Source organism: Phaethon aethereus (genome assembly GCF_964289735.1).
Source record: "Phaethon aethereus genome assembly, chromosome: 4".
NCBI lineage: Eukaryota > Metazoa > Chordata > Aves > Phaethontiformes > Phaethontidae > Phaethon > Phaethon aethereus.
Window position 1 is genome coordinate 45,582,182 of NC_138578.1, and position 17,638 is coordinate 45,599,819.

Genomic DNA, 17,638 nt, shown 5'->3' on the forward strand with positions numbered 1-17,638 from the left:
GGAGAACAGAAACAAGGGTAGGGCCAGAGTTTGGTCCACAACGTACAGCTCAGCATGATTTTAACCTTAAAAAAAAACCAAAACAGATATATGTGTGTGTGTGTGTGTGATTGTGTGTGTATATAAATAAATAGTCTAAGAGCAGCCAGGAATCTCTGAATGCTTGACCAAAAGCACTATCAGAATTCCTGTAAAAAAATTTTCCCATATATTTCTTCTCACTGATCCTTAGGAATGCATGTATTTTTGATTCATTGCATTGATAGCTCCTGCCTTTAGACTAGAAGAACTTCCTGCCATACTTCCCAGAAAAACTGTGGATTTCTATACAAAGTAATTCTTTGCTTCAAGTGGCTAAATTAATTTATTCAGTACTATCATCACATGTGCCAATATCCATTGTATCAGCACACATGAAATTATTATGATGACCACTAACTTCTGAAATATAATCAGAACTTCTATTTTCATATCAGGCTGAGGGAAACTTATCATTCTAGATACTTTTGAAATAGAGGATTTATGTATGTTTTTTTCCCCAGATTTACATTAACTACACGATGTTCTTCTGATAGAATGTGATTTATTTTGGCAGGTTTCCCGTAAATTGATTGACTCTCAGTTTCCGTTGCTTGTTATCTTTGCAATTCCTAAAGTGTCAGCCAAATATAACCAGCGTAACAGAGTGCAATGTGTCTAGAGAGATTTTCAAGCTAAAGATGTAAGACTGTTTGATTTCAAAACTCTAAACATCTCTATACTGGAAAAAATGAAAATAAGCTATTTGAGAAATGGTACATCATGATTATTTAGCTATCTAAGTTTATGAAAAAAATGGTATTTCAAGGCTTACGTATGATACAAGAACAGGTAACTTATCTAATGCATTACATATCTATTTAATATGCTTGGGTTCCTTATTCTATCTTTTTATATTTGAATAACTTTTTTTTCAGAAATTTTAACAAAAAACATTTAAAATTTATACTGCTGTATCTCCCACTATCAATAGTACCTACTATATCATTACAATCATCAGTTTAAAATAGGAGAATGCATGGGAAAAGGCATAATGGTAAAGCTGAAAACAACCGAAAATTCTTGTGACATATGAGTCTCCAAATTGTGTAAAGGAACACCATGTACATCTCAAATATGGCAAACAATTTCAAGCTGTGAACTTGTTTCCTGTGAGAAAAGCTCGTCTAAATCTAATTTCAAACCGCTTGGAAAGATGTTTTCCCTTGAGGGACTATGACTGTAACCATGAAACAAGAAGATTTAGGACCTTTACATCAAATGATCTGAAAGAAGCCAAAAAACTGTCCATCCTGCCAGCCAAGAAGGAGAATGGAATGAGATGGCTCTTTGACATCTGCTCGCTGCCTCTCTTCAACCTATATGCAAGTATCTATAGGTGAGGCATAAAAAAGTACAGCTGAGGGACAGGCCGTTGCTACACCATGTAGTTCCGATCTTTGTAACCGCTGTTGAATTACTCATGTCATGGAAACACAGAATAGCTGTTTGATTAATAACAAATTAGAGGAAAAGACCCAACACAACCACACCACAAAACCAAAACCCAACCAACCACCTTCCCCATAGACCTTTATCAGACAAGCCACCACTTACAAAGTTGGGCTATTGCAGTGTCACGGATCAAGGAGAAGAAAAAAATTTACTGCATTTTATGAATTAGCCTAGGGGGTCCTCAAATGTTTTCATAGACCTTGTACGACATCTAAATTAAGAAACTGTCTCATACCCAATCATGATTGTATAAACACCCTTTAGCAACTACAGAAACAGGTTTTGTGGAAAAAATGGTCTTAAAAGCAAAGCAGAATATTTTTCTATTTTTCTCTTAATAAAGTTAAGTAGCTAGAAAGGAGGAACACAGCCCAAACTAGAGAACTATTGACCTCTCTCTGGAACATCCCAGTGTTCCACATGCCAATCTGAGAACATCTGACCTAGTCCATTTTCCTAGCAATCAATGACTTGCTCCCCATAAAAATAATTTCTATGCTTAGCTCTTTTCTTTTTAATTAATTTTGATGAAAGCGGATATCAGCTTTCTTTAGATTTTGATATCTGGAACCAATGTTAAAGCTTGCCCTCACAGTAAGACCTCCAGCTGAAAAGTTAATTTCCCATTAAGCACTTTTTCTGCAGGGTGAACAGTATCAAGCTTATCTTATAGACTTTATGCACCAAAAATAAAGCTACAAAAATGGTGACTTACAAAAAATCAAAAGATGCCTGATTACTAACCATTTGTTCTCGTTTAACTCAGGATAATAAAAGGAAAACAGTAGTGAAAATAGGTGTGTAGGGTACCTGAATTCCACAGAAGGGTCTTGAATCCAATACTTTTTTCCTCCTAATTCTCATCTGATATAGGGCAAGCTGTGGTCACATAACTTTAAAAAGATTTGAGATGATGAAGAGATATAGCTATAGCTCTCTTCCTTTTTAAGGTTTTTTTTTTTTAAACTGCATTCTGTCAAGGACCAGATAAAACTGGAAAGCAGAAGCAAGATAGAAAACTCAGAGATTAAATTGCTTGCTTTTACAAAATAGGTAAGAAAACAAAACAGTGTTATTGCTGCTTTCTTCTTTCTTATAAGTCCTTTAACATTTTTCTTTTCAGAGGACTCTCAAATCTTTAACTACTCCTATAACATACCATCAGCAATGACATCAAGAACTTAAAAAAAGAAACTAAGTACTAGTGTAAAGAATTTCTACTAGGCAAAAAAATTACTTCACTCAATACATACGAACAGAAAACTGAACAGAAAGGGATTATTTACCCCAAACTGACATGGTGCTCAAAGACCAGAAAATCTGTGCTAAACGCAACAACTCTCTCTGTAACTAGACCATCCTTTATTGAAGTAAGTTAAACTTTATAAATACTTTAAAAAAAAAAAACACAAAAAGTACATTTGCATCTTTAAAGCAACTGGAATTAGGACAGTTGTTTGTGGGACCAACTACAGGCTTGAACAAAACCAATGTTGTGGTTTTCCTCATTTATGCTATTTGAGTTACATTATTCCTGTGCTCTGTGGCTGTCTACCACTAGCTCACACTTAGGATTGAAAATTCAGACAGACAGATTTGGTGAGAAATGAGGACAGAAAACGTATTTTTTTTTAAAAATAGGTTTTTTCTGTTTTCTTCACGTCCCCTTTTCCTAATCCCCTCTCAAGAAGGCTCAGAGCACGAAGAAGTTTCATGATAAAGAAATGACATTTCCATGGGCTACAATTTTACAGCTTTGCAGTTGCGTGTCTACCTTATAAACACGTACTGCATCTTCAGCTAGATGAATCTACTTGAAAAAGGAAGCAAGATTTACGCTAAAATTAGTTCTCTTCGAAGTATCATAAAGACGAGATAAAAAGAGAAAAAGCCCACAACCAACAAAAAACCTACCAAATACTGTAACAAAACCAAAATACCCAAAGCAAACGTTTTGAAGCATGACTATTTTCACATTTTGGCGGGAAATATTGTTGTAATATAATGTGATAATTGTTATAGCTACATAAAATAGAATAACGCATATATGCTTTTCCTTCAAAGGCAGCTCACAGGCTTAATGCATAATCTCTGCATACTCCTACCTGATCACTAGCCCTGAACTGGAAGAATAAAGAACATACATACACCTGAGGAAGATGCATTAGAACAAAGCAAATGGGTACATTATACTAATATCCCTTAATACAGTAAAGTTCAGTTCCTAAAAGGCTTTATTTGCATCATGTATCCTGTCTGCATATGTCCTAAAAGAGCCTTTGCTAATAAAATTACAGGCTACTTTTCCAGGGAGTGCTTGCCTCATACAGTAGGCAAATGGTACATGCCAAAAAAAGGCTAGAATTTAGTTTCATGGAGAATCTGAAAACTGAGAACGGGACAATTTTTTTTTTTTTCCCATATATATTTGAGGGGAAAAAAGTGTTAAACGTTTTCTTCCAGGCAGTAGTCTCCTCAGCTGTTTTTCCTATGTATTTCCGATTTCCAACTCTGGAACGTACTTATTTTCCTTCCTCACAGTAGCAATAAGAAGGTTTAAAATATGCATGATCATAAATGAATTTGCAACGAGCATTTGGACTATAAGAAGTGTGAGAACTTACTGTCTTGCTGATGTAATTTGTGCTGATATTCATACACTGGAGTCCTTCGCTATTGCAGCAGCCTCCACATCTGTAGATGGATACACATGGGGGTTTAAAGAAGGTGTTTGTAGTTGCTCCAAACTCTTTTCCCACATCCACACACACTTCACGTGGCATGCACTGAGTTTTTCTCCATTCAGTATCAATACCTGCCAAGTTATAGGGAATTTCACGTGTTATATAGTAACTGTTCAAAAACAATACTCTCCTGCAGTAAATTAGTAGGATTTTTTTTTTTAAGTTTAGAACCAGAATGTCCATTGCTAGTCACACCCTTTATTCAGTGAAACACACATCTCTGTGTGCTAACTTCTAGCTACTTTTTCTTCTTCATAGGGATGTGACATACTGTCATGAAGCAGAAAAGTCACAGTGGAGCTAAAGGGAACCTAACAAAGTTGGGCAGATCTTAGGACATCCATAGCTAAAGCTGCACGTGTCCTTTCTCCTATGCCTGGGGTGAGCCCCACTTTGAATGAAGTCTAAAAGTACTGCACATCTCTGCAAAGTAATCTTAACCAGTCCCACACAGTACTTCACTTGGATACTATATATGAAAAACATTAAATTTGATGCCTACACACTTAATGTGAAATTAGTTTGAATACATGTTTACTTTGTTAACTACAAGAGTATAATTTAAAGCAAAAGGTTATTATTTAGCAATTATGTAGACCATATGATTTAATCTGAAAGGTGGTATTTTTTGTGCCCAGATCTCACACACAAATTTGGGTAAACGTTTTACACAGTGTTACAGAGCCTTTTGCCAAATGCAATCTTACACTAAACAGCCCTGAGACTTGCAGCTGTACAGGCCCTTTATTATCTCCTGGAGCTAGTTTTTGTTAGGCAACCCAGTGAAAATGGAAATTTCACCTCCCTTAACATCTCCATTAGGGTACATGATTTTCAATATCATGTCAAAAAATACACCTCCTGCTATAAACCCTGTGTTCCTCTACCTGCAAACGCTTGCTTAAACTGAAAGCTAATTATATTTTTATCCAGGCCCTCTGAAACACTAGGGGGTTTTGACATATTTGTTTCAAAGCTGTTTTTTTCCGATTTCAGCGTAACATCATGACAACTGCCCTCTTGTAACAGGAAAAAGCTACACGTGGATTATTTGGCCTCCTAAAGCAGTAACATGAGAGAAGAAAGCATTACCAGCTGTGACGTAATTGCAGAAAAAGAGCAGAAGCAGTTCAATGAATCCAACTATTAGTACCCTCCTCGCTTTCTGCAAAATCATTATAGCCTCTACAAAGCAGGATTCCTTATAACCTGAAGACAAACACTTAACTTCTTATATCTGCTGAGCTAGGAAAGTAGTTTGTACCCTTCCTACAATGGATGTACCAAAACCAGCTCTGGGGAGCGATTTATTTCATTAGGCATTACATCAAATGGAACTGCTGAAGGTGGTTTAACTGACGATGCTTAGAGTCTAAAATATTTTTGACACAACTGACAAGGCTTTGGATTTTAATTTATGATGCGTTAGAACGTGTTTTGTGTCCTGTACTTACTTTTCAGGATCTCTGCATTATAGTGTGCTGCGGCAAATTTCAGGGAATCATCTGATCTTGTGTCAAAGCTGGAGTGTTCCCTGTTGTGTTGCCAACCTCCTTTCCTCAATTGACATTTGAACATTTTCCAGTATTCTGGGTAAAGTACTGTCATGAGTTCATCCACACTGGACACAGACCGCAACTGCTCTTCCAGGTCTTTGCTTGCATGAGCCTGTCAAAGTAACATGCAAGATTAATTACTTTCTCTATTACACAAGGTTTGCTGGAAACTAGCCTGAAAAACAACTCAAACATTGTAAAATAAAGTTGTGCTCAAAGGGGTCCTCATTACAAAAACTGCTTTTGTCAGTCAATGCCAACAGTACCATAACAAATACTGAAATATTTTGCTTCTGCTACTGATTCTTTATCATACTTGGAGTTGAAAACGTGCAAAAAAGGAGCTATAGAATTAAGCCTATACTAGTACAGTTTGCAGATTGAACGAAAAAAAAAAAAGGCATTTTTATTGTGGAAAGAAAAGTTTTCATGATGGCTTCCTTGGGCAGCCTGTTCCAATGCTTGACAACCCTTTCAGTGAAGAAATTTTTCCTAATCTTCAATCTAAACCTCCCCTGGCACAACCTGAGGCCATTTCCTCTCATCCTATCACTAGTTATTTGGGAGAAGAGGCCAACACCCACCTCGCCACAACCCCCTTTCAGGTAGTTGTAGAGAGCAATAAGGTCTCCCCTCAGCCTCCTCCAGACTGAACAACCCCAGTTCCCTCAGTATCGCATACTCTTGAAGTAACACCAAATTTTTGCCCATTTTCCCTTAGTCCACGAAAATTGAAACACCCAGAAATGCAAAACCAGTGAAATTAGAAAAAAAGAAGAAAATAATTCATGTTATTTTGTACCTTTTCAGTGAAAACCTTAATAAGCAAATTCTATTATAAAGCACTAATCCTTAAGTCAGTAGGAGTCAAGGATTTTGGTACCTTTAAGAATCCAAACTGCACACTCCCTCATGCTAAGAGTTTTAGCTGAAACTCTTCAGGGCTCTAAGCACTACACTGCTTAAATTGTTGTTTCAAGAGTAGCCTCAAACGCTGTGAGCCCGCTTTCTTATTTGCTGGCTCATACACAAACTCACTGCAATTGCATTTTCCTAAAAGACTCAGATTTCCATTCTAATTTCTCAATTATCTGGAAGATTCCTTTATTCTCTTAGATAAAACAACATATTGAACCAAAAGACTGCTGCTGTTCCCTGCCCAGCCTTCTCATCCAGGAATTGCTGACTTTCCAAAGGGAAGGGCAGGAAGGAGAAAGAAAAGTACTGAAGAACCTTTAGCCACCTTCTCAGCTTCCGTGACCCTTAGATGGCAGTGTGAGACACAAAATACAGAGGTGCGCTTTGTAAAAGGTGTCCAGCAACTGGCTGCAGACTCTCTACTGGTTAATACAAAACTGTTGCCCCTGTCCAAATAACACCAGGCTGTAACAGTGTAAAACGTGTGTCTAAAACTAGAAATACGAAACTATAGAAAATAAAATGTAAGATTCCTTATCAAACTCCACTATTAACAAAGAAGTCGTTCTTTTAATTCAGTGATTTTGAACATTACGTAAAACAACTAGTTGTGAACTAGCTCACCTGAACCAAAACTGCTCCTTGCCTCGCAATAAACTAAAAGCGTACAAAATGGCACATGCTGTTGCATCCACTTCCTTATCGGGTACCAAATCCATGAGAAACACCCCAGTAAGGCAGATTCACAGACCTCGTTTCTGCAACTACAGAAGCCAAAGCTAATGCAGATTTCAAAGTCACTTTATATGTCAAAGCGTTATGGAGTAAAAATAAAAACCCAATGTTTTCACTAAAGCCTGGCTAACAACAGTATCACGACAGACTACTTTGTCATGGGAGGTTTCATCAGTCAAGATATCAGTCTCAGAAACGCACTCATTCAGGACTTCATCTCTTTCCCTGCCTGCCTAGGAAGGGTCATCTATGACCCAAGCCACCCAGCAAGCAGTATCTTGGGGCCTTGCCTTCAAACGCGTCAGAAACACAGAGCATTTTGCACCCCACCACCACCGCTCTCGTTGCGGGATGCCGCACAGGTTCTCAATCAGTGGGTCACAGACAACAGTCCAAGCTGAAGAAACAACCAGTTTGGTCACCGTCTGCTCGCTTTCACCTCTCTCCAGAGGTGAAAAGAGGTTTCCTGAAAGCTGCTTGAGTAATGGGAAGTGGGTCGCTGCACCAGCGCGGTAAATGCCGGCATCGCTGATGCGTGCCTGCCACGCGATGGGAACACGCATGGCACAGTAGATCACAGCATGGAGGCAGCATGTCACAAGGCTAGATCCCAGCCTGTTATGTAAAAGGCTGATGATTTCCAGAAATGGAAACTCTGTTTAGCCATCTAGCATCTGATCCTAGGAGGTCCTAGCAAGCCATGGGGTGACGTGGAAAAAGAATCCAACCAAAGGTTCACCAACCTTTGATGAATCCCTCAAAAAGCCGTGCAGCTCACTGTAGACAAAATGTTGGCTATTGCTGTTTCAAGATATTCAAGGTAGAGGCCTAGATCATCAGGAAAGTAAGTATTGGAACTCAAAATTACTTAGTTGGTAAGAAGCTGGGGTATGGAGCAGAAAACAGGTTATGTTTGTTAGAAATAATGTGTGTTGATGAAATCCTCTTCGGTCAGGAAATCAAGTCATGTCATTTCCAGCTGGACAGAAAATTTGGTATACATGTATAAGATATGTATGAATAAAAGTGAAAACATGAAGAAACTAGTGGCTTTAATAAAGTATTGTATCAAATTTAATAAAGTATTATTTTCAAATGCATTTCTTCCTGGACACTCCATGGGCCAGTGTGCCATGTACCTACAACATGAAGTGCTCACTTAATATGAATAAAAGGAAAACAATTTCTGGAGCAGATATATAAAATTACTTTTTTTTTCTCCTAAAAGGTGAATCATCATTATTGTCTCTGCATTATTTTGTGCTTACTTTAATAAAGCCATTTGCTTGTAAAGATGGCTTCAATTCAAACTTAAAAATACACTGTGGGAAACCAACTTGATCACTAGAGGGCTTTTGTTCTCCCCCTTCTCCAGATTTAGCAAGAAAGGGAGAAGGAAATCCATACATGTATACTAAATACAGTACACACAATGCCCGGAGTTAGGGAAAAAAAGCATAGAAAATATATGTTGATTTTTCAATATGTTTCCAATTTTACCTTGACACACAGATCAATGATCTCTTCCTGGTATATTCACTGTAAGTCTATGAAAGGCATGTATTTTTTAACTGCAGCAAATTACTCTCATCTGTGTCAAACTGCTTAAAGGAACATATGTGTAAGGAGCTTGTGGAGTGATTTCATTTTGTACAACAGTCAAACTTTATTGTTGACATGAACATAAAACGAAATCTTCTATTCTGGTTGATTAGAAGAGTATGTCGTGCATACAGCAAATGCATCAGATCATTAAGGATTGTCAAAAAGAGTTTCTAAATGTTTAAGAGAGGAATACAACTACTTCTGTAAATATAATAGTTGTCTGGCAACATTTTTTATTTTGTCCAAATTTTGGTTAATTTCACAAAAATATACTGTCTCAGTCCCTACCTTCTATTCCAAATTCTTTACTCTTTCTTAATTGTGCATTGGCTTTTAGTGTAGGACACTGAAAAAAATTTAAAACCTCAAAATGGTTTTGCAATGGAAATCTAGACTTCAACACCGATTTAGAATTTATGACAAGACACAAAGAAAGTAACATCAACAAAAAGGTGCTACAAATCAGAGGAGCTATAAGTTTTCATTAATCCTATGCAAGTCCAGAATAGCGAAGTTTAGAGAGAAACAGTGTTTGTAGATGCAATTACTGTCACCAAGCTAGTTATTCCCAAATGTAATTTTGAGCTTAAACAAACAAAAACTCCCAAATAATTGTTCTATTGTCTGAAAGTAATATAACATTAACAAATGTTGCGATAAGAGAAATTCTACAACTTTCAGCACCAAAGTAATCTTTTGATAAATGTAAACAGTCCACTGATTTTCATATAATCATTTGCAGTGCACTCCACATGAAATCCTGAAAACAACTGCTTTATACAAAAGTCAAATTTTTTTTTCTAAAATGAGTTTTCCACATGAAAACCAACTGCTTTAATGTTTTACTGGCAAGACATACTGGGATCTATATTCTACTTCGAGAAAGAAGCAGCAAATCAGTATTGTCAGTGCCTGCAGAGCAAGGAGTTTTCTCTGTCCCACGTTTTCTATTTTCATTGTTCTTTTAAGTCAGTTAAGGGACTGGGGTTTATGCCTCCCCCCCCCTTTTTTTTTTTTTAAATACCACCACTGCCTTCATCAGTGTTTATCTCTGTCCTTTGGTTTGCCATTCTACTGGTTTTGTCATTTTTAGGTATTATCAACGTTGACCTACATGATCACCTAAAAACACTACAAGCTATATTCTGGAGAAAGACTAAACCTTTGACTAGCCAATCTCTACAAAATGATAGATACTATTGAGGAAAATAACAACTTAAAAATACAAGAACAAATGGAGAACACAGTAAAGACAAGCTTGCTTCATTTCACGTCTTCCATGTTATTTCCCGAGGAACAGGGGAAATGTCAAATACACATATAAATAAAACAGTAAAGCTTGATGACAAGCACAGTCTCCTCACTATTATTTATTTAACTTAGGAACATTTTATCCTTTATTTATGTTTTTCACAATGTGGCTTTCCATTACATGGTATGTCCAGTTTTTCATAAAATTATAGTTTTCAAGGGGAGGGTCAGAATACCAAATAAGCTCTGTATCCATTAACAAAATCAAATCTATAATAGATTTTCCACGCATTACATTTGTCTTTCACATGTCCCCAGTGTCTGCCTCCATTATTAATAACAAAGGTCAGAACACTTAATATTTGGCAGCACACTTGACACATAATTGATGGCGCAATGTACTATAATGGTACTATATGCATCTGCTCCAGTTCTAGTTGTCAGCGCATTTCATTTTCAAGCATTTTCTTAACAATTCTTAATAGAAAAATGCTGTCTATAAACCTCTCCACTTTAATATGCTTATATTCTGTATTTACTGACTGAAATGTATTAAAAATCAAGTAGTTCAATCCAAATGTCGAAACAGTGCGCAAACAAATGTGTATTAATATGCAAGAAAAGTATGTATAAACAATTCACATATTTTATTGTGTTTTTAATGTACTTCAGTGCTAGTTTTTCAGAAGCGAATGCCAGTAAAAAAAGAAAGTATCCTAATATCTCAGCCATACTTAATAATAAATTCAACCTTTTTGTCCCCCTCTACAATCATGCTTAGAATAGCTCTGATTTTGATCTTATATGCACCAGTTTGTCACTAGTAAAATTGAATGACTGTCTGCAGTTGCAAACTTTTAAGTTACCATTGAATATAGTAACAAAACAGTGCCTTACAGAATTGAAACGGTAACAGTGAGCATGATTTTTTGTTTCACGTTACTTTAAAGAAGTCATAAGGTCAGTGCAGTTAATTTGAACTAAATCAAAACATCATGAGAACAGCAGAGAGAGTGGAATTGGTCTCTGTTCCAAAGAGCTTACAAAGCACAGCAGACAAAGATAAAAAGTAAGAATGAAAGTATAAAATAAATAAAATGGTCTGAATTATATTATACTTTAAGTGACCTCTATTCATTCTGGCATTTTAAATACCAAGAATAACATCAGGCAAAGAAAACAAATAAATGGGGGGAAAGGGGGTGTGGGGAATGTACAAAGCAGATTGGCAAGGAAAGATAAACAAGTTTGAGGAGAGATTTGAAAGAGAATTTGTTAAAAAGGAAAAAAACCCCACACATTGGGTACGAGGATAAGCTTAAGATTGCAGAAGTTTCAGTTCTATATTATACATTACATTTTTATCCAGAACACTTTTGGAGAGGAAGATGTATGAACTGCCAGAAAATCATCCTAGGCTTATATTATTTAATATTGCTCTCCTGTTTATGAGTACAAGTATTTAAGCTGAAGTAGGTAGTGCAAAATTTCCATTTTTTTGTGTGTCAGCATTTTCCAAGTAATATTTAGATATTCTTAGAAAATGCTGAAAAGCATATCTAAGATTATACATTTGCACAAAGGCACTTATGTTATGTCCTTCAGTCAAACATTTAGCTGCTGCTGAGGTTCTTAAACACTCTTCTTAGCTGTGCTTATTCCTCAAGTACCTGCATTCCTGAATGGTTCTCAACCTTCCCTAATAAAATGCCAGTACTTTCATGCATTCAATGGGAATTACTTATGAAAATAGCCTTTTTTGATCTGAGTCTGATTTCCTTAGGAAGCAGAGAGAGAGGAAAAGTCATTCTAGTTGCTTTCTAGAACAACTCCCTGCTCTGCTGCCTGGTTTCTTTAGAAGGTCATCTTAGATGGCCAGTTCTCCCTGGTTTCTATGAGCTTGGGCAATTAAGACTCTGCTGTAGGTAATAGGGTATCTGATACAATTACAAGATGGTAATGCCAGTGCCATGACAGAAATCCATACCATCTAGACAGTCATGCACATGTAAATAAAAAAAGGAAAAGTTGTCAAATACCATTCCTGACCATAATAGAAAGCAAGCAGTTTTGAGAAAAAGCATTGGTAGCACCTTAGCCAGACATGGAATATCTGCTACTTTTTTTGAAGAAATTTTACAAGTAGATTATAGTAACAGAAAAGGCTTTGTTCTCACACACTTCAGCCTGATCTTTGAAATTTGCATTGTTCCACAGCAATAGTCTTCAATTTGTGGTCATAAATCCCTGCAGACTATTTCTAAGAATACAGCAAGCCATAATTGCAAAATAAAATACAAAAATCAAGCCGGTTATCAATAGACTCAATTCACTATTCAGGAGCTCGCACTAGATGAGCCCACAAAGTAAAGGTCAAAGGCTACAGAGCAGTCATGGAAATTTGTGGGATAACCATTTGCTGTTTAAGTGCAGCTGCATCTGGATGCTTTAATTGGTTCAGAGACTCATAGTGAATCTTCCAGCTAGCATTATAAATAGATGGGGAATCAATAAGGATTTGGATTATTGCTGGTGAAAGGCTTACATCTGATTAAGTCTTGGAGACACCAGGCAGTGCAATCTGTACCAGAGGAGATTTGTGTATTATTTTCTTGGTCACCCGCAGCTACAGCAATCAGTGGTGACAAATGTGAGGATGACTGTGACTAGGTGCATGACCAGAAGAAAGAAAGGGTTAACCATTTGTAAGTAAAAACCATTTGTAAAGTAAAAATAGAGGACAACATTTTGATGATTGCTTGGTTATCAAGGCGGCTAACAGACACGGCGATCCGATGGAAAGGAGACGTCTAGCAGCACGAGAACATCAGTGTCCTCCTGCAGCTGGCGAGGCTCTGGGGCCAGTTGTGTGTGCCCTGGCTGTGAGGCATCTGGGTTGATGCCACACTGCAGTTCTGAAGAATCTGACACATTATAAAAACTATGTGTTCATTTTGAAGACTTTTAAGCAATGAACACTGAGGAAAGCCAACCAGGCGATAATGAAAAAAAAAAAAAAAACAAACCAAAAACCTTAAATACTTAGAAATTGAACTCCAACTAAAAATTCTGGTTAACAGATCTTACTCTCTCAGAAAATGATGAAACACCAGTTAAGCAGTTTTTTAAAAATAGTTTGAATATTGCTCTTTTTTAAAAAATACTCTGCAACTTTTTTTTTTTTTCCTTCTAACAGTCAGACATATCTCATCAAACTTAGTACACAAGAATAAACTACCAGGTCTTTGTAAGATGATTGTTTATTTTCAGTCTTTACTGAGCTTTCATTAGTATTATCATTACTTTTATTAGCAACTGCCATTAGCTTTGTCAGTAAAAGCAAACAAATATGGTGACAGTTTTTGAAGAAAACTATTAACATGGTAACACTGCAATTATCTGTCATCACTTCAGCAGATGTAACAAATGCAGTGAGAATTAGAAAAGCTTGTCAGTAACAAGTAGAGATTTACTAAGCCGAAAGGTAAGGTACAACCCCTTTATTTTAACGTGAATGCCAGTCCATCCTGAGCTACTGCTTGAGCACAGTACATGTGCTGTGCAAAGACATCCTAGACCCTAATTAGTTAGTAAGAAGTAAAAGTTCTGGCCATGTATGAAGTGATGGCCTTCAAAGAAGCAGTAGGTACAGTTTTTAAGTTATGTTTTCCATTCTATGGGTCAATGGTACATACAAAAAGGTTTCACTATAAGAGCTGCAATAAGAAATTGCACATGCTTAAGAACATTTCTGAGTTATGCTGAACACACAGGCTACAGCATATGGGGCATTCTCACTGTGATGAGAGCATTTAGTTTTCAATTCAACACTCTTGTTTATTCTTTAATTTTTAACAATGTGGCTATTCATAGGACAGAAATACATGAACATGTCATCTCTTATCATTGTTGTATAATTTCTCTCACTACTAAGTAACTTTCCTTTTCACCAAGTTTTTAAAATCACTATTTGAAGCCCTGAGCAAATGTAATTAATCTGTGGTCTAAATATTTAGCAACAGATCACAGAAATTGCTTGAATTAATTATAGTTTTAAAACAGTTCTTAAAATAAATAATTTCACAGGCCATGAAACAAGATCAATTGAATTTCAAAGAAAAAGTTGAACTTTATTCCTAAACAAATGTCTTAATCTAATAGGACATTGCTGTATTGTTAAACAAGCTTTGCACAGTTTACAGATCTGTACAGAAATATTAATTAGAAGACCACCTACCTTGTCACATTGCCTATTTCAATGAATATTCCAGCTATAAACACAATACGCTACTTAAAACTCAACAAAATATTAAAGAACAATGAGCAAGTTATAATACAGCAATTCCAGTTGGAAAAAAATCTTTGGTTTAAATTATTAAAAACAGGTTTTGTGTACACGAAAAAGGAAACGTAAAGGCTTTTAGAAATCTGTGCGTTTTATTAAATTTTAAAGTTTCTAAGCGTATGCCACAAAAATTACATCGTTATCCCATTATTTTATTTAGCATCATGTTTCTTCAGTTCATTTTACAGAAGCCATAAATATCTCTATTTGATAACTCCAAGTAACAAGCCAGACTAAAGCATCACACAGCTAAGTTACTAAGCCTTTAGTAACTAAGGCATTGAATTTTGAGATTTCGTTAATTAAAAAAAAAATACCAGAAGAAGCTTTTATTTTTATTGTCAAAGTATTGTTTTATGTAAAGGTTCTTTGCTAATATAGGCAAAATAAAGATACCGTCTGTATTTTGTTAGCCTGAGGCAGGCACAGAATGCAAAGGACCTGCTACCCACTGCCCACTTGTGCCCACCCTGATAATCTGGGTTTGAAACTTGTTCCATCCTAAATTCTGTGTGGAACATTCTTTGGATCACTGTTTGACATCTGTTAGAGAATAGTTACACAGAAACAAAAACACTTGTTCAGACATTGAGCCTGTAATATTTTCTTTCCTTGCCCTTTGATGCTGCAGGAAAAAATAGCCAGACAACAGAGAAAAGCACTATCCAATCTTAATCCCAAAATTCCAAATGGATTAGAACAGTACAAAGAGAAGAAGATTTATTTTCAAGCTTTTAAGTACAACACTGAAAGCATTTTAAAAACAGAAGACAATAACAAAACCCCTCATGCACACACAAAGCCATAATCTTCCATTAAAAGCAAATTATTTAAACCCAAGAAAATACAGTACTTCAACACGTCAATATTTGAGAATGATAGAATAGTGTGGCTTGGAAGAAGGTAATTTTATTCTTCCTACGTTTGAATAGCTTGTACCAGCTGCACACTTCCAGGGATTGCAATCAGCAGCTGAAGTATTCCTCTCTACAGAAAGGGTAAAATGACGTAAGGCACACTTTTGCTTCCCCTGATGGGGTAACTTCATTGCCAGCTATGATACAAAAGATCAGTAGTTCTGTGGAGCTGTCACATCTCTTCTGAACTATGGGGAGGAAAAAAATAAGAAAACAACAAGGGTTTTTGATCACAAAAAGAGAAGTAATGCCTGTGTATCACTCAAGGAAAAAGCTTATTGCACCGTGTAAAACCTGACAGGTATTAAGAGATTTGCCAGCAAGGCATGAGAGATGGGGAAAGGCAGAAGTATCCTTGAGAACGGCAAATCCAAGAACCAGATTGAGACTTGGTCACAATTCCCTTTCATGCAACCACATCAAGAGAAATATATGTTGCCCATTATTTTTGGCTTAAATTATTCTGAATAGTGTAATTGTACTGTAATGTTTCTTAAAAAGGGTCAGGGACTGTCAGCAGTATTAAACTAGATCCTAATTGATACTGACAGGACACAAAGTAATCCAATGCCGAACACAGTATGTTATCAGAAGACTTTTTGAAGAAGGCTCGACTGCAGAATGTAGTTTTGCAAGAACAGATTTACAAAGTATGCCCTCAGCTATCAATTTCCACTGAATCGCAAGCATACATATAATCTCTGATGGAAGCTGTAGTATTGCATCTTGAAATGCATGACTATGCCATTTGTTGAAACTTTCCCTATACCACCTTGCTGAGATGCCTACATTCTTACCCAGGCCCAGAAACTAATGAAAAAAAGAAAAGAAAAAGAAAACGGATTTATAGGGATTATATATATTAAAAGGAGGCATACAGAGAGCAGAAGAAAAGGGAACAGAGGTTCTAGTTATTCAAGGCTTGTGGAATGAGGTAAGGAAGATGTTTAAAATTAAGCTAAGCACATGCATAAATCTTACCATTATATTGAAATATTTCTCATGTTAAGCTTATCTGCTCTTAGAAGTAAACAATCATTTTATGAAAAAAAATGGGTTTGTATCACTGCGTTTTGTTTTCACCTGGTCACAGAGTGTTGAACAGAAAAACTTTAAGTAAGTAAACCCAGGTATCAGGTTTGTGAGGTGAAAATGGGAGTGAGGGTGGAAAGAGATAAGAGAGTAAAAGTCAGTTAGTACCAGGATAGTGCAGCCTAACACCCCGTCTCAGGCTCAGAGCACCCTGGGATTTTATTCTTCAGAAGTAATGGTACACATCTGAAGATGACAGATTTGAGTACAAAAGGAAGAAATAATTAAATCCAAGTAAAGGCCTCCAGGCTTTCTGAATAAAATAGATCCTATCATAATAACCAGTTTCTTTAAAATAAAAGGTTCCAGAGTTTTTTTAGATCTTAGCAGATGAACGTGTCAAGAGAAATTTCAAATTCTCTAGCAATACCAGCAATCCTTGAGGAAGCGCTTTTTCAAGCATAAGAAACCACTTCCCAAAGTCAATCTGCAAAGTTCATTTATAACGATTTGCATCTAAAAGGATGATGGAGTTATGTGCACACAAAATTAATGTAGTAGAAGGATTCCTTCGACTTTTTTCCCCAGCAGCTTATTGTTAGTACCATGAAGCACACACAAATCTTTGCAGGATCGCAGACCTGGAAATTGCAATTTTGGACATACACTTGTTAATACTAAAAGCCCACTGTAGTCACTGGGGTTACCATTTACAGGACCAGGCCAGCAAACAATTTCTGTCTGTTCCTGCACATGTTTCGAGCATTTATTCTACTGAGAACTGCGATTTCCGCAATGCTGTGCGACAGCAGCTCTTTTCAAACAAAGTGGATTCAGACGCAGAGAACACATGTCGTATTAGCGTAACTGGCAGTGAGAATGACATTTCTGGTATGCTGCATTAAATTTTGTTTCAAATGAAAGTGTTTTGTTTATTTTCAATTTTATTTGAACTAGGATCACAAAAGAGGGAAAAATGTAAATGAATTAACTTTAAGAACA

General features: G+C 36.4%; 1 protein-coding gene across 1 annotated transcript in view; it reads right to left on the reverse strand.

The window, feature by feature from the left end:
* Positions 1–17,638, reverse strand: part of VEGFC (vascular endothelial growth factor C) — a gene marked incomplete at its 5' end in the record, with an annotated part of 81,895 nt that overhangs the window by 17,843 nt on the left and 46,414 nt on the right. The window contains 2 exon segments of the mRNA XM_081999456.1: positions 4,158–4,348; positions 5,732–5,945. Coding sequence (XP_081855582.1) covers positions 4,158–4,348; positions 5,732–5,945 — 405 coding nt within the window.